Source organism: Sporisorium graminicola, chromosome SGRAM_12 (genome assembly GCF_005498985.1).
Source record: "Sporisorium graminicola strain CBS 10092 chromosome SGRAM_12, whole genome shotgun sequence".
Taxonomy (NCBI): Eukaryota; Fungi; Basidiomycota; class Ustilaginomycetes; order Ustilaginales; family Ustilaginaceae; genus Sporisorium; species Sporisorium graminicola.
In genome coordinates this window covers 1,265,508-1,286,438 of record NC_043722.1, presented here as the reverse complement: position 1 = coordinate 1,286,438, position 20,931 = coordinate 1,265,508, and the positions used below count along the sequence as shown (strand labels likewise).

Here is a 20,931-nt window from a genome sequence, read left to right as displayed (position 1 = left end):
CACAACACAATACAACAAGACCTCCTTTCATGCAGCCGGCTTGGTTCCCCCGTGGGTGGACCGAGTGCAGACACGGGCGGAGCGTGACAAAGGATCGACATGAACCTTCAACCCCGAGCGGACAGCTGTTGTTCCCGCTTTCCCGCTCTGCTGCGTCATGGGCCCCCTGCTCTTAACGAGTGTCGACACCCTCTTCCCCTTCTTGTTGTTGCGTGCTCTGCTGTGCTGTGTGAGTTCTAGATTGTGTCACAGGTCGGCAAACGTCACGGGAGTCCTTGGTCTGTTGTTCGCCCCCCTTTCTAGAGCAATCATATATAGCGCCTCTCTCTCCCTCCCTCTCGCGTGGCCATCGTCCTTGTCCGCATCAACAACACTCCTCTCCAAGACAAACCCCACTCCCCATCAACCTTTTCCTCCAACCTCTCCCTCTAAGCCCTCGATTCCAATCCACCGCTTCCACAGCACCTTTCCCATCCAACATGAAGTTCCTCTCGCTCCTTTCCGCCGTGCTGGTCTCGCTCGCTCTGGTCTCCGCCGACTCGGGCAGCGTCGCCACTGGTGCCGAGCAGGGCAAGGTCCCGCAGCTCCTCACCATCATCAACGAGCTCGAACACGCAAACCCGACCGACGCTGGCTTCGCAGCTGACTACGCCGACCAGCTGCCTAAGCTCGCCACGCTGCACCGCCAGGTCGAGGAGCAGTTTGGCGAGAAGCAGGTGCGCAAGCTCTACGGCGACGATGCGGGCGCCGACAAGCTGATTGCGCTCGTCAAGGGCATTGCCGGTGACGCGGCGGAAAAGCGCGACGTGAAGAAGGGCAACAAGACAGAACATGTCAAGCATCCCGAGCACAAAGAGCACAAGGTGAAGCACGGCAAGGAGGCCAAGAAGCACAAGCAGGGTGACAACAAGTCGACGGCGCACAAGAGCGCTAAGCACGCTGAGCACAAGGCCGAGCACAAGCACGGTGAGAAAAAGTCTTCGGTTCCTGCTCACGACAAGCGTGCGGCTGAGAAGAAGTCCCAGAAGCCGGCTCACAAGCACTCCAAGGAGTCCACCCCCGCCTCGGACAAGAAGCAGGCCACTACCCACAAGAAGCAGGCCGCTACCCACAAGAAGGAAGGCGCTACCCACAAGAAGGAAGGCGCTACCCACACGAAGGAAGGCACTGCTCACAAGAAGGAGCACGCTCACGCCAAGAAGCCCGCCACCTCCGCCCCCGTTCACAAGGAGCACAAGAAGCCTGCTCACAAGCACAAGACCAAGAAGGCTGCTGCCCAGACCACGACTGCTTAGAAAACTCCTCTTCCCCATGCTCTGAATCGCTCTAATTTGGCTTCATTTGTTCATCCGCTCGTCAGTATCTTTCGACTTGAGCGCCCCTGTTTCTGTCCTTACACGGACCCTGTCTCCATATATGTGCAATCATACCTGTCCATTTCACACGACGTTTACTTTCGCTGCCCGTTACATCGTTACTTGGTTACATGGTTACGTCGAGTTGTCGAGCATCTGGTAGGACAGCATGCCGTTCTCGTGGAAAAAGTCGCACACCTCTCTGTGCGGGATGGCACCGGCCTTGATGCCCTCGGGCGCGGACAGGTACTGCGTCCTGTCCTCCGCGGCCTGCAGGAGTGGCTGGTGGAATGGCTGCCAGGCGTTGGCGCGCTGCACGGCGTGCGTGTACGCGTAGCTCCGGCCGCGAGCCCTGAGGTACCTGCTCGACGGGTTGGGTGAGTGGTCACGCACAAACGCGCTGAATGCGTCGGCCGTGTACCGCACAAACTCGAGGTACTGGGGGCTCGGCTGGATGCCAACGTAGTTCAGGCTTCCGAACACCGACATGAGGTCGTCGCTGTGGCACACCTCGACACCCGTCCCCGCAGGCGTGCACTTGGCCGGCATCCCCACCGTGTCCGTGTAGCCCGAAATCGCTTCGTACAGGTACACCTGCGGGAACTGGCGCGTCGCCTGCGCAATATCAACGATCCGCTGCGTGGGACACGTGAAGAAGTTGTACGTCATTGCGAGTGCTACGTTCTCGCGCACCGAGTCGGCGTTGGACGCGTTCAGCTTGAAGAACCCGGACCGATTGAGTTTCGCCAGACCCGCAGGCGAGTAGAGCGCCGACAGCGCCTTGTCGAGTACAGGCTGCGCGATCGGAAGCTCGTCGGGCATCAGCGGATACACAAACGGCGTACCCTCGCCCGATGTGGTTCCGAGGAGAAGGGGGACCTTGTTGGGGATGGTGCCGTTGCCAGCGAGGTAGAAGATCTGATCGTCCAGCAGTCCGTCCGGTGTTGGCAGGAACGGCTGGATCGATGCCATGGCCGAGCTCGAGTTGCCCGCCTCGGCCAGAGCGACAGTAATCGCATTCGTCGCATTCGTGTACCCGTCCCCCTGAACAAAAAGCATGGGATCCTCGACCTTCTGCAGACACTGCACCATCGCCTGTCCGCTCGAAGGGCACTTGACACTCGCAGCCACCGCAGGAGTCACATACTGGGTCTGCACCGTGCGTTTCACCCAAGGCACCCACGGATTCGACATCATAAATGCCGCATGGTACAGCCCCTTGGCCGCCGAGCTCGCTAGCAACGCAGCGACACTCTCTGCCCCAGCCGACTGCCCGCCGATCGTGATGTGATCCGGATCACCACCAAACGCCGCAATGTGCTCCTTGACCCACTTCAGCGCGAGGATCTGGTCACTCAGCCCGGCATTCCCCGGAAGGTCGTTATCCGACGCAAGCCACCCGAGCGCGCCCACACGGTAGTTGATCAGGACAACCACGATATCCGAGCGCGACGCTAGGTTGCCGCCATCGTAAGCAGGCACCGAGTTGCGTCCGTTGACAAAGCCGCCTCCGTAGATGGCCACCAGGACCGGCTTGAGCTTCTTGCTGCCAGACGACCCGAGCGTGGGTGTGTAGATGTTGAGGTTGAGGCAGTCTTCGCCCATGGGCGAAGGTCCTGCGGCTTGGACGCAGGCGTTGCGGTAGTTGGTAGCGTCGAGGACCTTGTTTCCAGTATAGGGCGTAGCGTGCATGAAGCGTTTCGAGCCGACAGGAGCATCGCCAAAGGGGACACCGAGGAAGCGGAACGAGCGGAGATCTCGGTAGCCCGTCAGGTGGTAGTCGCCCGTCTGGACAGTGACGCGCTTGTCCGTACCGCCGACAAGAACGGCGACGTCTCCGTTGGCGTAAGGGTTGTCCCTTGGGACGATAGTAGGAGGGGCGGTGTGCGTGCAGAGGACTCCCAGCTTCTCAGCCTGCCTATGGGAACGGACAGAGCCGCGACCGGGCCTGTAAGCGGCAACGCTGCCAGCGCCGCCATCGAGCCAAAACGTATCGTTCCAGCCGATGGTGCCGGCATAGCGCAAGTAGTTGAATTGGTCGACGAGATCCGAGCCGACACCTGCTTCGAGAGCTCGGTCAAAGGGGAAGAGGTTCTCGCCCAGACTGGAGCAAGCGTGTGTAGCCTGTTCAGAGGTGACTGAACGCGGAAGAAGCAAGGCCCCTGTGGAGGCGTTGGTGCTGAGATCGTTCTGGAAGAGGATATGGACAGGCCCGAGATCTGCCTGGTTCGCTGCGACGTCAGCGTCTCGGGGTGCATAGTGTTGAAAAGGAAGCGCGCCGACGACTCGACTGCCGAGAGCAAGGACGCCGAAGAGGGCTCCAATGGTGGAGGTGGAGGTCTTCATTCGCGACACGAACGGTGGTGATGGAGAAAGAGAGGAGAGCTAGGAAGTGACCCTGGATCATGAGGAGCTGTGGTGGGTGTGGGCAGTATGGGCCTTATATACCGCACCCAAAGCGTATCCGTGATTCTCGACGACCGAGAGAAAGAGAGGGTCGTAGACTGAACAAAGTTGAGTTAGGTGGGCTATGCTGCTAGAGACGCGAGGTGAAGCGTCGGCTTCCACAAACGACCTTCAAGCACCGTGGGGGGAGGGCTGATGCATGTCGTGCTCGAAGAAAGAGAGCTTGAGCAAGGCAAGACTCGTGACAAAGTCGTAAGTCGTAAGTCGATAAAGGCAAACAGCAAGTATGAGCCGACAATCATGTGGGCTTGAGCGACGATGCAGCCAAGCTCATTTGTAAAGTACCCAAGGGCCGACGAAGGAGCCGAGAGTTCGCTTGCTAAGAGAAGGGAGGACGGGGCGGCAAACCTGCCCTGAGCACTGGGCACTAGGCACTAGGCACTAGGCACGCACCAAATGTACCATCACTTGCTCATGCAGGTCCATGCTTGCTTGCCGTTTGGTATGACGGATGTATTCGACCTCGCTGACAGCAAACGCCGGAGACGAGAGGTGACGATGCCAGATCTACGCCACTTTGCTGTGTATTTCAGCTTAGTAGCATTCCAGTACGACGCAGCAGCAGAAGGCTCCCTGCATGAAAAGGGTGAGACACCTGAGACACCTGGTCCCGTACGACCGATAGCTCCACTTGCAACGAAGCGTTGCTCTGCTCATCTCAGCGGTATACTGTTCGGTTCTGTTCTGTGCACTCGAAGCCGGCATGGTGCCGAGAGGGGAAAAGGAGGGCCCTTGCACACGCCAAGCGAGGCGGATGTCGTTGCTCTTGGCGGGACGGTTTAGGCAGGGTCTGACGATGTACAGTATCGGAGTTGCTCCTGTCAAAATCCGAAATTGCGCGTTTCCAGCTGGATCGCTTCGACACCCGCCATCTCGACTGTCCTTTCTGGCTGCCACCAATCTTTGCACTTTGCAGTCCCCGACGCAGAATTGCGGGGTGGAAACAAACAAGATCTAAGTTAGGCAGACACAGAAGTGGCCACAACAGGGGGCTGTGCAGCATGCTCGCCTACAGCCCCTGTTCTAAAAACGAAAAGGATAGAAATAGGTCAGAGAACCCTCACAGCAAGCAGGTCCGCTCCACTTTCCTTCGGAATTATCCGATGGAAGCGAGATTCGCAACCGTGTGTGCTTCTCTGAACGAAACATCGTCATCAACGCCATTGGAACCGCCGACCACTAAATAGGGCTCTCCTTGTTCGGCCGGCCGTTGCCGCGCTGGGATCGCAAGGAAGATCATCCGCACTCGGGTCGACACCGCCTCCATGACGAGGACATTGCGCGGTGGCTTCTCATCTCCGCGGGGCTGGCGGCAAAGTATACTACGCTATGAACCCCCAACCCCCACCCCCCTGTGAGGGGAACTTCTAGAACGAAAAACTTGCGCTTCTCACGCCATACACAATGATGAAGGAGGCTCGTTTGTAAACCGCAACCGCAAGATAGACTAATCGGCCTTTATACGACCGTCTTGAAAGCGCGAACCGGTAAACGCTTGCCGTTCCATACTCATGGCGAGATCATCAGACTTTGGACCAAGCTCGCTTGTACAGTATCGCTTCTGCGGCCTCGAGTCGTGATATCAGTGCGGCAAGGTCACGATTCGAAGCGGAGCTGTGCAAGACAGGGGCTGGTGACAGCACCTCCGCGGAGGCTGGAAGCGCAGAGGCAACGACAGGGTGTATGTTCCTGCGGCTCGTTCACGACGCGAATCGCAGCATGACTGTCGCATGACTTGAAGGAAGTCATGGTCACGAGTCAGTTGCATACGGATCGGCTGGGGCCGTATCATGCTTCAATCCCTTATGTAATTTTGACTTGCTCATCTTGGACACTCTCAGCGATGCCGAGCTCGTCTCTCGCCTGACATTCATTGTCACATCCTTCATCGCGGTCTGCTAGGTTTACTGCAGTTCTGCCGCTACTCCTCTGCAAGTCGTCCTGCGGTGAGCAATCATGGTAGAAGAGGTTCGGAGCTCACGGTGGCTGTCGGATCCAAGAGCTGAGGTCGCTTTTGCCATTAGAAGGGTATATGGAACAGGACTCCAGTGTCCTCTCGGGCCCATTGCTCTGAATGCAAAGTGCGTTTAGTCGAAAGCGATGCTCGAGATGCCACCGGTTCCGCCAGGAACACGCACACGTCGCGTCGGTCGGAAACCGTTGTTCATAACAGCATCGTTTCGGACGCCCTCGTAGACGCCTGGCTTCCCGGAGCTCACGTCGTCGTAGAAATGCGACTCCTTGACGTTGCCGCTCGCCACACGTCTTGCCGGAGCAGCGCCGAGAGGCTCAAAGCCGTCATCAGCAGGTGCCGCAGCAGCGGTAGCAGCAGGAGCAGCGGGGGCAGCGGGGGCAGCGGGAGCAGCGGGAGCAGCGGGAGCACGGCGTGCAGGAGCAAGTGCCGGCTCGTCCTGGTCCGCATCGCTGCCAAAGAGAGCAGTAACCTGGGCGGACCCTCCACCAGGAAGCTGTCGCACCTTGCGGCTGGGACGGAAGACTTCGCCAGAGCTGGTGTAGACCACGTTGGACTGCTCGGGAGCGGCCGCCTCGGAGGCCTGCTGCTGCGGCTGGGAAGCTTGCGAGGCTGTTGAGGTGGCGGGAGCAGCTGGTGCGGCGGTAGAAGGGCCGGCATCATCCGACACGGTCAGCTTGCCGATGGTGGCGTACTTTGGCAGCTTGGCGAGCTCGGTGAAGTTGGGGCCGACGTGCACATTGTGCTGCTTGAGAAAGGCGACAAAGTCCTCCTTGGTGAAGACGATGTGATGCTTCTGCGGCAAGCAGCCTGTTGGAAAGTGAATGGTGTGCACAAGAGGCAATGGTCAGCAGGGCTCTTTCTGCGCGTTCGTGACAGACGAACAATCTGCAATCACTCACCTAGGTGGTAGGCCCAGTCCTTGGGGTTGGAGTTCTCCTTGTCAAAGTTGAGGTTGGGTGTGAACGAGGTCATTGTGCGTGTCGTCGTGAAGAAGATTGCAGAGAGATGGGCGGTGGTGACGACGACGAGGAGATGATGGTGGTTGTAATGTAGTCGAGAGTGTGTGCACAAGTTCGAAACAGCAATGCTCAGGTGAGGAGTTGGCATGCGCGATGGACTGGCATTCGTTCCCGTCTCTCTGGCGCTGGTCCGAAAGTGTTGTTCTCGAGCAAGTTGCTTGCTGTCTCTGCTCTCCTGCTGTCCTTTCCTTTCTGAGCTTTGTTTTTTGGGCTGAAGTGTTGTTGTTGCGCTGCACTCTCCCAGCTCGTCGAGAAAGCACGCGTCCAGCGCGTTTTACAAAAAAAAACAGAAATATGTTACCTAGTATTTTACTAACATTCAATGCAAACCAAAAAAAGCGCCTTTCTTGACCTTCTTTTTTCTTATGTATGATTTTGAATGATGTTGACGACCACGGTTGGGTTGCTTCCTGCCGACAAGCCCACCAGGCCCATCGCAATGATTCGGTTGAAGATCAGTCTTGCGTTGAGCGCACTCATTGCATCTCAGGCTCGGAAGATGCAACTACGATTCCTATGTCGGAAGCGATCCGAAGAGAGTCGAGCGTGACGGTAGGGATGCGATCGGCGTGGCGTCATCAAATTGATACATACTGTACTGTACAATACAAAAAGGCGAGCCGAGCGTGCTTGCCGACGGCCAACCGCATTCATCCTCATCGCATCTCATTCTCGACTCTGTCCTCTTCGACCAGAGGTGTGTGCGCGCAAATCCTCTTTGCTTTATCGAAATTGACTCTGTCACTCCACTCCCGCCCCCGCGCCAGTCTTGGACCTTGAATGAGAGAGCTGTCCACTTTGGTCGGTGACACCCAAACAAGCGCAAGCAGCACACAAGCCCACACTCCACCGGCATGCGCTTCATAGAGCCTCTTCAGCGAAGATCAGAAGAAGATTGAAGAGTGATGCTCCGCACGGTCTAGCCCCGCGAGGTCGGCATCAACTTGTAGCCAACAAGCCCAACTCTTGCTTTTTTTCAAGATGCAATGGTCAATAAAGAGGCAAAGGTCATGGCTTTATCTGGATGCAGAGGGCATACAAGCTGCTCCTAGCGAGGCTTTGACTGAGTTGGATCTCCTTTTCGCCGGTGGGGAAGGCAAGAAAGGCTTTTCAAATTGAGTTTCCCTCCTTCCCTTCCTTACCAATACCGGATGCCCGACCAGAACCGCTCGAACCTCAACTTTATATCTTGCCTCTCAACCCTCATCATACCGTATAAGATCACCTACACTCTCTGTCTTGCATCTCACGTTCCTCTCCTTCCTTCACTCTTCCGCGCCTTTCCCACACTCGTTCTGCGCCGGGCGTTCGTCATTCTCGTCGCTCTGTTTTTCTCGTTTTTACCCACGCTCTCGATTCATTTCGTCCTGCGCAGAACGACTGCCGATTGACTCAGACTTTCTTCCAATCTGGCTCAACTGCTAGTTAGCTATCTTTCTACTGCCGTGCCGTCTTCATTTCGCTCGGTCTGGTCTCGGAGGTGCGCCTCTGCAGAACCGCACGTTTCTCGCTCCTGCATTTTTTTGGCCACCCTTCTGCTTCCCACCCGGCCATTTTCTTTGTCTTTGTCCTTCTGGGCGGTCTCCTTTCCCACTTCCACCAACATGGTCTACCAACTTCCTGTATCCGACCACCTTGATCCTGACCCCTTTGACTTTGACTCAAGCAGCCCTGAAAAGCCCGCGTCACCATCCCGCGTCGCCACACGTCCCAACCCATACTCTGTCAAGTCGCAAAGCACGCTGTTTCCGACCTCGCTGCGCACCCCTATCCCTTCCTTTCCGGATGATCCTCGCCTCAACACCTCCGTAACGACGTCCAAAATTACCGCTCTGAGCCAGCAAGCCTTCATCGACAGCTTCTACAGCTCCTTGGAGGCTGCCAGTAGCTCGCCACGATGCTCGTCCAAGCCACCGCAATCCTCAACGGCAGCAAAACATTCTACGCCAACCATGGTCAAGTCTAAATCTCGACCCGTCCAGTCTCTGATATCGAGCTTTGAGCTCGCAGCCTCAGCCAAACGCATGAGTTGCGTCATGGCTGCGACTGCAGCTTCTCACAAACGACGTAAAAATGTCACCGAACCTCGAAAACACAACAGCAGCGTCGCAGCTCCTTCCCACAATGGTCCATCTCGACCCCGCTCGCAGCCCTACCCGCGCGCTGGCTCGCCATCTCCAACGTCGGTCTCGTCAGGACCTACTCAGCGATCCCGATCCGCCACTCAGAAGCGGTCAAAGGTGATCATCCCCAAGATCACCATTCGTGCCCCTACGCCCGAGCCCGAGCCTTCTCTCAATCACTTTATCCAGAAAGAGGGTAGCGAGTACGCGCTCAACGACAACTGCGTGCCTGTGTACGTGAAGAGCCCCTTGTCTGACCTCGGTGCCGACATATCCAAGGTAGAGGACAGCATCGACGATATTCTCAGCAAGTACTTTGACCCTCGCAAATCCGCACAGCTCGTGGGCGTTGAGCTGCTTCGCTGCTTAGCTTCGTCCATGAGCAGACTCTACTGTACTGTCCAGCGGCCAGAGTCCCAGCTGGGTCAGCTCAAGCTCCGAGCCATCAGCAGTCATATGTTCAAGCACACGGTCACCGGGTTCATCCACCTGCTCGAGGATGCCCTGGCGCCCTACACGGCCGCATCCAGCCTTGCACTCGTGTCCACCAGGCTGTTGCAAGACTTTGACTTGGCCACAGACTGGTGCTGCCGTATCTTCAATGGCCCCACTCAAGCACAGCAACACCTCAAACACGGCGACCTCTTCCTCAATATTCTTAATGCTGAGCTCGACCTCATCCTCGATCGAGGCCTGGTTTTGACGGACATGGAACACAAGCTGGCTCTTCCGGGCAAAGGGTCCGCCTTTTCCCAATACTTGCAAACCATGGACCTGGACGACGTCGAGATGTCACCCCGACCGGGAAGCAGCGAGTGGCTGCGTCGTCTCGAGTGGCGCAAGCAGTACGCTCGAGAAGGTGACGAGCGAGATCGATTTGCTCACACCGCCGTGGTCAGATTCATCGGTCAATTGGTGGTCCACCAGGTCGTCAGCGTGCAAGTGCTTGCCAAGTGGCTCGACCGCTTTCTGGTCAACACGGTCTATCTCGGCATCCCTTCCGTATGGGAGATCGAATGTGCTTGTGCGCTGCTGATCACTGTAGGCCCTACGCTGGATCGGAGGCAAGTTACATTCCATGCAGGCCTGGCAGCAGCACCGCACTCTCCAGCGTCCTCGGGCACCGACAATGAGGCAGAGCGAACCGACTTTAACAGCGACGCTGACGACAGCGAAAGTTTTAACATTCTTAACAAAGCCATGGACAGAGTCGATCACCTGATCGCTGAGGAGCAGATCAGCAAGAATGCGCGCCAGTGGCTCATCCAGGTTCGCGACTTGCGCGAGCGAGGCTGGAGGCAACACGACAAGGATCTCGATTGTCTCGACAGCGGCTATAGCAGCAACTGAACAGCATTGCGATCTTGTCACTGCCACTTATGTTTGTCTCCATCGTGGGCAGCAGCGTTCGTCTCCGTCAATCGATGTATGTGCTTTGTAATGTCAACAGAAAGATCCCGCCTGCAACCCCTGAGCAGAGAGGCGTCCAAGGAATGAGAACTGCAGAGCGGCGGTTGATTTTCATTGCATTGTCAGCTTCGCATATCTAACAAACCTGAAGAAATTTAAGCTTGGCCCCTCGGCTCCGAATTTGTGAGAAGCTTTTGACGAGTGATTTTGATTTTTTTGACTTGAGCAGTGGCCACGACCCGAAGCCTTCCTTCCTAGCCTTCTACCATTCCCATTCACCACTTGATCATCGATCCTGCGCGGCGTGCACGTCACAATCATGTCCTTGCTACGAACAGTAGTAGCACGCCCTTTGCGCATGGCCGCTTCATCGGGACCCACCCTGCGAAACGCCGCCCTTGCTGTTCCATCATCATCTGCCGCCGCCCCAGCCTCGATTGACGTCGGCATGCTGTGCCGCACCTTTGCATCGACCTCGCTCCGCACCGCTGACAACAAGGCGTCGGCATCCAAAACTGGCAGTGCATCTGCAGCATCGACATACACTGCCATTCTGGACTCGCTGCAGGACACGTTGGACAAATCCACGCGCGCTGGGTCGGGATCTCGCCTCTCTCGCCCATCCGACGGTCGACGCGGCTACGTCGAGGACCTCGAAGCCGACTGGGCAGCACGAGCGGTGTACGGCGAGCCGAGCTGGCCAGCGACGCCGTTCAGCGGACGAAGCATCCGTGTGACCCCGCAGGCGGATCCGGCCCGTGCATATGGCCAGCTCTCGGTGCTGTTGAGGAGGAACAACGTTCGACAGGAGCTGCGGCTGCAGCAGAGGTACGAGAAGCCGAATGAGGAGAGGAGGAGAAAGAAGAGCGAGAGGCACAGGAGGAGGTTCGCAGATATGGTGCGCAAGAAGGTGCAGCTGGTTATGGCGATCAAGGCTCGCGGGGCTTAAGGGGGTGGCTAGAGCTGCCGGCTTCGTCCTTGTTTCTTGCACGGCCGAGAAGCGAGGCCCGCGCTCGGACGCTTTGTTCGACGAACAAAGAGCGATTGCAAATGCAGAGCACCAATTCTGCGCGGCGGTGGGCGCGCATTCGCTTCGCACCAAAGCTATCTCCTTTCATTCCAAGGGAGGTCCGGTCTCCGACCCTCCTCCGCTTTCCGACCAGGATGACGCCATTGTTGCCGTCTCCGTTTTTGTACTTGTATTGACTCACCTCGCACACATCCAAAGCCATTCATCGAACAACTCTCCCTGACGTCTTTGCGTGCTTTGCCCATCGGCCCCAGTCTTGGGTGGCGACTGGCAATCGAATCGTCGATTACGAATCTCGAGCGGCGGGTGTCGAGCGCCGTGTTGTCTGGGCAACCCTCAGGCTTTCATCTCGGCGCGTTTTTCTGTAGGATTGCGCGGTGGCTAGGTGCATGGTCGGTCGTTTGACTTGATTTTATTACGTCGCCCGAGTCGCCCGAGATCGGAACGTGCTAAGGAGCTTGGCGAGTAGGGAGGTGCGAATGAAGATCGCCCAAGGCAAGGCAAACCTCAATGCCACGAGAGCCGGAGAACGGTAGCAGACAAGGTTTTCGACTGTCGATAGCGTCGACCTGCGATTGGAGTACACATATGAAACTGCTCCAAGCCATTCGTTCACATCGAAGAAAGAGCTCAGTGGTTTCTGAGCGACACACTGCCGGTGCGTTGATAAGTGCTCGGGATTCAACAGGATCAAGTGGGCCGGTTGTGCAAGTAGATGAAATGGTCACAGGAAGGGTGGATGCATCGAGACGCAGCCGCTCTGGGTCGTGGGGTTGTGCACTAGAAAGGAAAGCTTGTTTGCTGAGAGAGCGTTTCGCCGTCGGTTATCTTCTCACCTCATGTACACACACCGGTGTAGCTTCTCCGTAGCGACCGTCGGACAGGTGTATCCTCACACGGACCGAAAGCTGCTCACCGACCGGAAGCCCGCTACTTGACGATGCAGCTCAGCCGGCGAAAGGGCTCTTTTCTTTTTGCCTCCAACTCAGCGCTCTCGACTCCTCGGCATTGGTACAAGTAGCTGTGCTATCTCGCTCGCGGAGATCGGCGCTGATCTGCTTCTGCCATATCGAACTTTGCTTTGCTGTAGCCAGCTGGTGGTCGAGGTGAAAACACTAAGCATTGGACCAATGTCTCCAGTCCAGCAGCCGGATACCATTCCGCTCATCGACACGCATCTCACCGCGGTTCTGTCTGGCGTTGCTGTCTGCGGTACGTTGCCTCGTCCTCCTGGCTGAGCTGAACACGCCTTGGGTCCGAAGCTGAACTTTGTCTCATCCCTCGGTGCTGCAACATTTGAAGAGATCCTATCGTTCATTGCGTTTGACGTGCGGCTGGTGGTCGCGATGATCAGCAAGCGGCGCATGCGGCCGATGCCACTAGCCTACCTTGTCGCACGCTACTCGATGGCGATCGGCATTCTCACGCTCGCCTGGCTCACCATCCCCGTCTTCCGCCCTCGTCCTCAAAACGATGCCCAGGTCCACTGGCTACGAGCCATTGCGTTGCCGACCATCTTCACGTCGACCTCGGCAGTGCTCGGCTACCGCGCGCTGATCCTACACTTTGACCGCGCCAAACTCGTATCGCGAAGCATCCACGTGCTGCTTGTGGCGGAGCTGGCGGGTGGGATCGCGGTGACCACACTGGCGGTGTCGGACCCGCTGAATCCGGCGCAACGGTTCGGGAGCGTGGCGGTGTACGTGTCGCCGGCGCTACTGTGTGCGCCGCTGGTGATCGCGATGCTCATTGACGCTGTGTTTACGCTGATCGTCGTCGTGCCAATCTTGCGCGGAGGAGATAGACCGCGCAAGGGAGAGGTGGTGCATATGCTGCTCTCGGACGCTTCGTTCTTCGGGGTGTTCAGCATGGTTGTCAAGGCGATCGCGATCGGGTTGACGCTGCGCTTTTCCGCGGGCGACACGAACCCCTATCTGCCCGTGCGCGTCGAGTGCGTCGCCAGCACCGTCTTTGCCTGCCGCATCTTCCGTGGCCAGGAAACGTTTTTGCGGTGTCAGCGCGAGAGAAAGGCACACCCGAGCCTCAGGCCCATCGAGCTGGAGGAGATAGCGGGCAAGGAGGTCGCGGATGCGGAAAGATGTGCGGGCAGCGTGGCGGACAGGGCCTCGGTGGACAAGGGCGTGGGCAAGCCGACGTGGACGCTGACAGACTGCTGTCTAGAGGCGACCGCGACGGGCGGACTGTGTAACGGTCGGGCAGCGGATCGCGACAGAGCAACGACAGGGTTGCGATGGTGATGAGTAGGCCAGAACACCAAGAAGAGCGATCCATCCATCAATCGGCAATGTCGATGTGGAGGAGGCCATTCTTTGACATCGACGATCCTCCGAGTGGCACCACCTTCTTCATCTCAATCGTATCAGACAACATACGAACGATGGCACGCACACGCATGACGATGTGCAGCCCAGATCATGCTCGCGAGGATCGGGCGGCGCGGATCGGATCGGATTGTGTAAGTTAGGCGCAACGATGGCGCCAAATTCGCTCTCGTTTCCAGTCGTCGAGCACAGCCACCTGGGTTGGTAACCTTGCTAGTTACGTGGCAAAGGTCTGCTCGGTCTCTGCTCACGATCGATCTTGGCGAGCGTGGTTTCATGCGATGCAATGCTATCAGAAGGAGAGGGCGAGTCGCTTCTTGACAGGCAATTGACAGAGAGACAGCAAAAGCGTGCACGGCATCTCGGCATGGCCACGTTTTTCCGGTTGAAAATCATGCGTGTCTCAAAAGGTTCATGCTCTTCACAGCAGAACTATAGATTGCAAGCGGTGTCGTGAGCTCTGGCAGCGGTGATGGTCTCGAGAGTCTGTCCAGACCGCCGGTCGAGGTGCCGACCGACCAGCCCCGCCGGAGCGTCGTTTCGGCCTGGCTTTTGACATGGCACAGCGTGGCCAGACCGCGCTTCGAGTCGCCCTGAACCCTTGCAACGATGCAAGCCACACTACCCCTTTGCCTCACACGGTACTCAGACAGAGCAAGCCCAGAGTCACGCTCCTGTTCTTCACGTTTCATGCGCGCTGTTTCGCCATGAACGTGAGCATGGCAGCTGCAGCCTCTGACATCGCCGTCATTGTCTTGGGTTTAGCGCGCCGCGTTGGCCGGGTGTTTTTTCTGTTGCTCGGCGAAATCTTCTTTGCACCCTTGCCTAACGATTGCGAGCCTAGGCACAGCGAGGTGCCGAAGCAAGGTGCTGGTATGGCTGTGCAGTTCCGGCGACATCAGATAAGAGTACGCCTTGCCGTGCAAGTGATCGCACCTCGTCGAAAGAAGGAGTGCGAGCGGATCGCGTTGAGATGGTCATAGAAGCCGCTTTGTGATCGGCTTTAGTTCCGCCGAGAAACACTTGGCAGAGACTGCTTGCACACCTGAATCACTGTGTGAAAAAAAAATGATCTTTTTTTGAAGTTCGAGCTCGAGCTGGGGCTGGGGCTGGGCTTGGCCACCGCGTCCTTTTGTGTGCGTGTGTGTGTGTAATCGAGTGAGCCAATTACGAGCGTGGGTTGGCAGGCGCACGTTGGCGAGCTTTTTTCAGGGCCGCGGAGTTGATCGTCGGAAATGCGAGGTCGGGAACTGCATCTAGAGCCGCGCAACCTTGCAGCTTCGCATTCTGTGTGAGAGAGACTAGCAGGCCCGCAAGACGCAAAAAGAATTGCACTCTGCATTTTGCGAGAACCGGCGGTTCAGGGAGAAGAGCCTCTGGCCGACCCAACCCGGAATTTTTGGCAATTCGGGAAGCTCGTAAAGACTGCAGTGCAAACAAGGCCACTCGTCTTGGACAGCAATGGCGAGGGCCCAGGGTTGAGGGTTGTTGTTGTTGGTGGTGTTGTAACAGGTCTCTCCATCGATTCCACCGTCCTGTCTCAAACGTCTTATTTTTCGCATGCCGAGTGTCGTCCGACTTTGCTGTGAGTGAATTGTGTGCCAAGCCGATCCTCCGATTGCCCCGAACATCGTTGAGCATTGGTTCGGGAGCAATCGTCGCAGTAACAGCAGCAGTAGACACATTTGTAGGTTCGGTCCAAAGGCCCGAAATGTGATCTCTGAACGCTTTTTCGGACCAAGAGCCGATCAAATCGAGCGTTGCTCAAATCCTCGACGTCACTTCCGACTTTTCCCCGATGGAAAGAGACGATTGCAGACCACTTCGCTCGGCAGCAAGCCAACAAAAAACAGCATACTGGTAGGAATGCACTTCCCAGAGGCGTGAAGTAGGAGGGTGCATGCAAATACAGTCTGATCTGGATGCGGCTCGGTGCTGAAGGCACGACGATCCAAGCTCTCGCGTGCTCAATCTTAGCGTCTTGCAGCCAGCACACATGGCGAGCTAACTCAACGTTAACAAAAGGCAAAATTGGGCGCCCGACCAGAACAAAGGGGTGCATGTGTGTGTGGATGTGCCTGGTACACCGGTTGGGCTCGTGCATCTGATACACTTAAAATGCGAAACTCGCTTGCACCGAAACCGAGTCGAATCGGACCTCGATCTTCTGACCACGACCGAACGACCGCAGCTTTACAGAACAATGGACCACTTGGCATCTCGTCGCATCCCATCCTGCAAGAGTCGTTTCTCTTCCGAGTTCTAGAAGGCTTTTCCGAAGGTGTCCATTACTGTTTGAAGATAAGGGCTGCCAAGGCCCTTTCCTCGTCGCTTGGCCTCGGAGCGTTCTCCGCCTTTGGACTGAGAATTTCGGTCTGAATACTCTCCACGCCAAAAGTGCCTGAACGCAGGCACGAAGGCAGGCAGGCCAGAACTTTTGTTTTTCTTGGGTCGGGTGGCCCTGACGCAAGAACCTGGATGGCTGAGGCGCCTTTCAGCCCGCATCTTCTACCTTGCTGCCTTCTGCCTTCTGCCTGCTGCCTGCTGCTGTTCCTGTTGCTGTTGCTTCCGCACAAACTAGTCGTCGGGTCTCCCTTCACCGAACCCTTGTCCCCAAAGCAGCATCCTTCTCGGTCTCTGTCTTACAACAACAACGACGTCGATACTCACCTCCCCTCCATGATCGGTGACAATCCTTTTTGACTTGTTCCTCTTCGCCTTTCCACCTTTCCCACCTTTCCACCTTCCCAGCTCCATCCTTCCTGACCTATTCTCCCAACAGCATTCATTTCGATCCCGTTGCTTTGATTCCACAACTCGCTGCCGTCTTCATCTGCTATCTCTTGTAGTCGTAGCAGCAGCAAACCTTGCGGCAAGATTCACGGCGACCGACAACTTCCACTGGGAAACCCTTGCTGCGAGGCTCCGGAACGTGCACCTCTCGCAATAGGCTCCTTTTCGCCCCGGTCACCTCATCTCCTCGTCTGGTCTCCCACGCTCGGCGACAACCGCGCGACCCTTCTGCATCGCACGAAATCCTCAACTTGCCTTCGTTTGTCCTGCAAGTCGACCTTGCAATCGTGTGTCTTTTGCTTTTGCCAGCGAACGGCTGCTGTCGTCTACCGGTGCGGCTAACTCATTTCGAAAAAACCGCGACTGCCTAGCCAAGTCGATGGTACCTCCCACCCTATCTGGCCCTGCAACCGAGCCTAGCAGCCCCTCTCGTTTCATCTCTGCTCCGTCCTTGTCCTCAACCCTTCCGCTGGGAATGCTCACCCCATAGACACTTCCATCTGCTCCCGAGGCATTCGCTTCTTGGGGCTTGAATTCAGCGCTCCATTGGCTCCATCCCAACAACCTCAGTCAACACTACACCGCAGTTCGCTGTGCTGCTGACCAAACACAAAACACAACCACGCTCGTAGACTCGAAGCAAGCTCGTTCGCTAAGCCGCTCCTCGTCTGAGCTCAACTCGACGCCCACGAAACTACGGTGCAACATTCCAAAATGGCTGATCACCTCGGTAGACATGCGTCAACGGACGCCGCGGCACAGACGCCGTCCAGCTCCACTGGCACTCCCAACAGCCGAGGAACCAAACGGAAGGACTCGGACATGGAGCCTGCTACCCTCAAGACCGAGTTCAGCCCGGGTCACCCTTCCACCAACCTTACACACGACAGCCCCGTCAACTATGCCAGCGACACCGCCAATGGCAAGGATGCAAATGGCACGGTCAAATCCACTCCAGGATCTGCTGAAAAGCCGTCGGGCAAGCGTATCAAGACGGCGCGCGCATGCGACTCTTGCCGTCGCAAAAAGATCCGCTGCGATGTCATGGACGACGGCGGTCCGCCCATGGGCTCGCTCAACAATGGCAACGGCGGCCTCGTCTGTGCTCATTGCAGGCAGTACGGTTTCGAGTGCACCTTCTTCCTTCCCATCACAGAGACGCGTTTCAAGAAAAAGTATCAGAGGGAGGCTGAAGAGGCGGCCGCAGCTGCAGCTGCTGTCGCCGCGGCTTCGGGCGCCAACGGCATGATCCCTACCCAAGCCGGCCTGCACGCAAGCGGCTACGCAGTCACTCATCCTGCTTATCCGGGCATGATGGTCACGCAGCCTTATATGGGTGCTCTGCACAACCCAGCCGGCTTCCATGCCGTACAGGCCAGCCTTGCCCAGCAGCAAGGCTGGAGTGCCCGTGTCATGTCGCAGCAGGCGCAGCATTCGCAGCTACCCCGCGTCAACGCTGCGCAGCAGCACCAGCAGCACCAGCAAAACAGCATCTCAGGGCAACCACCACAGCGACAAATGTCTCTACCGGACCCTGCAACACAGCAACAACGTAGGAGTCCTTCGCACACGCCCCCTCCCGATACCCGCGTGCTCGGCCCTACCTCCATCGCATACCTTGTCCACTCGACCGCTTTCATCCCTGGTGGTGCGCTTGAGGCACACGACATCAAGCACAACCAGACCTTCGAAGTCGGTGCCAGCGGTGATGGAATCATCCGCTTCCACCGTGCCAGGATCCCTGCTCGAAGCGGTTCGGAAGCGGACAAGGCCGCAGCGGTTGCGGCGGATCAGGACGAGGAAGAGGTGACACGTATACCCGAATCCATCAAGGGCCGCCTCGCTGGCGATGTGGCCGAGAAGCTCGTCAACACCTACTTTGAAAAGATCGCCACCCTCTATCCGGTCGTCACCAAGTCCGAGTTTCTCCATCTATCCCCAACTCCGCCTCTGCTGCTCTATGCCATTTGCGGCGTGGCTGCGCTCAGTCGTGAGGTGCCCCGGGAGGTGCGAGGCGCCGTCAGGATGACCATCAACGCGCTTTTTAGGGAGAATGACTTTTTGTCGTCGTCCAATACGGTGACGGTACGGGCGCTGCTCGTCATGGCAGCGCATGCCGACTTGCACGGGCCGGCCGCGTTGCAGAGTGGCACGCGTTGCTGGAATCGAACGGGCGCCGCCATTCGCATGGCGCAGGATTTGGGTCTGCACCGCGATGCCAGCGGCAAGGACGACCTTTCGCACGACGCCTTCTTCTTGGAGCAAAAGCGCAGGATTTGGGGCTGCTGCGTTACCGCCGATCGACTACAGAGCATCTCGCTCGGACATCCCATGATGATCGACCTCACCGACTGCGACGTGCGGCTGCCATCGCCATACGAGATCCTGCGATCGTCCAACGACCTGCCCTCGGATCCCACAACGGACCGTCCATTCGCCTTCAACACCGAGATGCTCAAGCTCACAATCCTGTTTGGCCGCGTCATGAAGACCATCTACAGCCCGACCGGTCTCATGAATGCGACTGACGAAGAGATCCTCAGCTTGCTCCGCGACATTGATGCTTGGAAGGCCGCTTTGCCAAGCGAGCTGGTCTTCAAGGGCGCCGACTCGAGCGCGCCAGCTGGCATCCTGCACGTCGGATTCGCGTGCCTCATGATGCTCTTCTTCCGAGTGTTTATGCGCATCTCGTACATCTGTCCGACGCATCTCAAGTTCAGTCTGACCATCGAGAGAATGAGCTCGCTGATCCAGTATTCGACCGAGGCGATCGCGTTCGTCGACAAGAACGACTTCTACCTGGACACGATGCAGATCGTCTCATACTGTCTGGTCTCGTGCGCCACCGTCCAGTACCATGCCTTTGTCCGTCGTGGCGACCAAAATGCGCTCACTCAGCTCAAGAAGGTCAACGGTATTATGGCTCGCTACCGCCGCGAGAACCACGAGCCCGATGACATCAGCATGCGCGGCAAAGCGGCGAGCGTCATCTCGCTGCTGTGCGACAGCGCAGTCGGCGTCTACGAGAATACGCCCTCCGGTGGAACGCTCAACCCTACAGCGGGAGTGACGAACCGCAAGTCGCGCGAAAACGTGCGAGGCATTGTCTTCAAACCCGATGCTTCGCGTCCTGGAGGCGGCGTCTACGTCGCTGCGGATCAGAGATTGATGTTGCAGGACTTGCCCAAGGGAACCATCATCATGCAAGAGACGCAGGACGGTAGCCGCGTTCCGGCTTTGGTTCGTACGGGCACCGAAGACAACGGAGGCTGGCAGACGTACGAGCAGTATCGCGCGGCGTTGGGCCTGTCGACAGGTAAAGATGGTCGGGACAACTTTGCAGCTGCGCTTGCCAATGGCGGCTTTGCTATGCTCAACAGCGTCAATGCTCCAGCACTGGCATCGAGCCAGCCTTCGACGAGCGGTGCGGCTGCTGACCAAGCGCAAATTCCTGGCTCATCGGCAATTGCAAGCTCGATACCTGCATTCACGTCGTCGACTCCCGCTACAGCTGGTGGAAGCCTGGTCGGGGAGGGGACGGGAGCAGCGGACATTGGACTCAACCTCACCCATCTGGGAGGCGATGTGTACCAGGATGCTCAAGGCCAGCCGGTCACACGCTCTGGCACGCGGCTGCTCACCATGGTTCCGATCGGACCGGATGGTAGCAGCGCTGGCAACCCGTTCCTGGACTCGAACCTATTTGCCAGCCTGATCGAGTCTGGCAGCGGCGGCAACAGCAATGCATCGGGCGAAGTCAACAGCAGCGGCGGCTTCTTTAACAACATGACCAATCTTGGGTTTGGTGGCAGCGGTGGAGCTCAATTGTCTGTGGCCAAGAACGCCATCACGCCTGCCAGTCCCAACTTCAACTTCAACCCGCACCTCAACAACGCCTACTGGGCCCCGGCCGAGTTTGTCTCTGACCCGTCGAGCGGGCTGGGGTCGGGTGGTGATGGTATAGGTGCGGGTGGCGTCAACGGTGTGGTTCCCGGTGGAGGCAATGCGGCGGCATCGAGCATGTTTGGCAGCCGTCTCGACGCCAGTATGCTCGACGGCATCCCTGGCGCCCCGCTCGACTTTGCCAATTGGGATGCATTCTTCAGTAGAATGCACCAGGGCGACGCTGGCTCAATTGCGACCCAGCGACATCAGCCGGTGGAGGAGCCGTCGCAGCAGCCATCGCTTCACGAGTCAGGTGGAAGCGGCGCTGGGGGGGATGGGACAGGATTTGCTCATACGACATTTGGGATTGAGGCGCAAATGATGGACGCTGGTCGGTTCTAGGGTGCGAGCGAGTATAGATGCGGGCCCTCGCTGGACGTGTGGGCCTTGCTTGTTCCGCGTTGTGCTGTTATGCAATCGATTTATTGGATATGCATCTCGTTCTAGGTTGGTGCTCTGAGTGTGTGGAATGC

At 57.5% G+C, this 20,931-nt stretch overlaps 7 protein-coding genes across 7 annotated transcripts; 5 read left to right on the top strand and 2 right to left on the bottom strand.

Moving 5' to 3' along the window:
- Window positions 1-479: 479 nt before the first annotated feature.
- On the top strand, window positions 480-1,295 carry EX895_001996 (uncharacterized protein; the record flags this gene model as incomplete). Its single annotated transcript, XM_029882595.1, has 1 exon — window positions 480-1,295. One exon carries the CDS (start codon window positions 480-482, stop codon window positions 1,293-1,295), a length of 816 nt encoding a protein of 271 aa, XP_029741450.1.
- Window positions 1,296-1,490: 195 nt separating this feature from the next.
- EX895_001995 (uncharacterized protein) lies at window positions 1,491-3,701 on the bottom strand (the record flags this gene model as incomplete). Its single annotated transcript, XM_029882594.1, has 1 exon — window positions 1,491-3,701. The coding sequence occupies one exon, from the start codon at window positions 3,699-3,701 to the stop codon at window positions 1,491-1,493; it is 2,211 nt and encodes a 736-aa protein (XP_029741449.1).
- Window positions 3,702-5,908: 2,207 nt separating this feature from the next.
- EX895_001994 (uncharacterized protein) lies at window positions 5,909-6,768 on the bottom strand (the record flags this gene model as incomplete). Its single annotated transcript, XM_029882593.1, has 2 exons — window positions 5,909-6,603; window positions 6,696-6,768. The coding sequence occupies 2 exons, from the start codon at window positions 6,766-6,768 to the stop codon at window positions 5,909-5,911; spliced, it is 768 nt and encodes a 255-aa protein (XP_029741448.1).
- Window positions 6,769-8,419: 1,651 nt separating this feature from the next.
- On the top strand, window positions 8,420-10,288 carry EX895_001993 (uncharacterized protein; the record flags this gene model as incomplete). Its single annotated transcript, XM_029882592.1, has 1 exon — window positions 8,420-10,288. One exon carries the CDS (start codon window positions 8,420-8,422, stop codon window positions 10,286-10,288), a length of 1,869 nt encoding a protein of 622 aa, XP_029741447.1.
- Window positions 10,289-10,706: 418 nt separating this feature from the next.
- EX895_001992 (uncharacterized protein) lies at window positions 10,707-11,297 on the top strand (the record flags this gene model as incomplete). The annotated part of the gene is made up of 1 exon (XM_029882591.1): window positions 10,707-11,297. The coding sequence occupies one exon, from the start codon at window positions 10,707-10,709 to the stop codon at window positions 11,295-11,297; it is 591 nt and encodes a 196-aa protein (XP_029741446.1).
- Window positions 11,298-12,508: 1,211 nt separating this feature from the next.
- EX895_001991 (uncharacterized protein) lies at window positions 12,509-13,636 on the top strand (the record flags this gene model as incomplete). The annotated part of the gene is made up of 2 exons (XM_029882590.1): window positions 12,509-12,590; window positions 12,681-13,636. The coding sequence occupies 2 exons, from the start codon at window positions 12,509-12,511 to the stop codon at window positions 13,634-13,636; spliced, it is 1,038 nt and encodes a 345-aa protein (XP_029741445.1).
- Window positions 13,637-17,227: 3,591 nt separating this feature from the next.
- EX895_001990 (uncharacterized protein) lies at window positions 17,228-20,800 on the top strand (the record flags this gene model as incomplete). The annotated part of the gene is made up of 1 exon (XM_029882589.1): window positions 17,228-20,800. The coding sequence occupies one exon, from the start codon at window positions 17,228-17,230 to the stop codon at window positions 20,798-20,800; it is 3,573 nt and encodes a 1,190-aa protein (XP_029741444.1).
- Window positions 20,801-20,931: the final 131 nt, after the last annotated feature.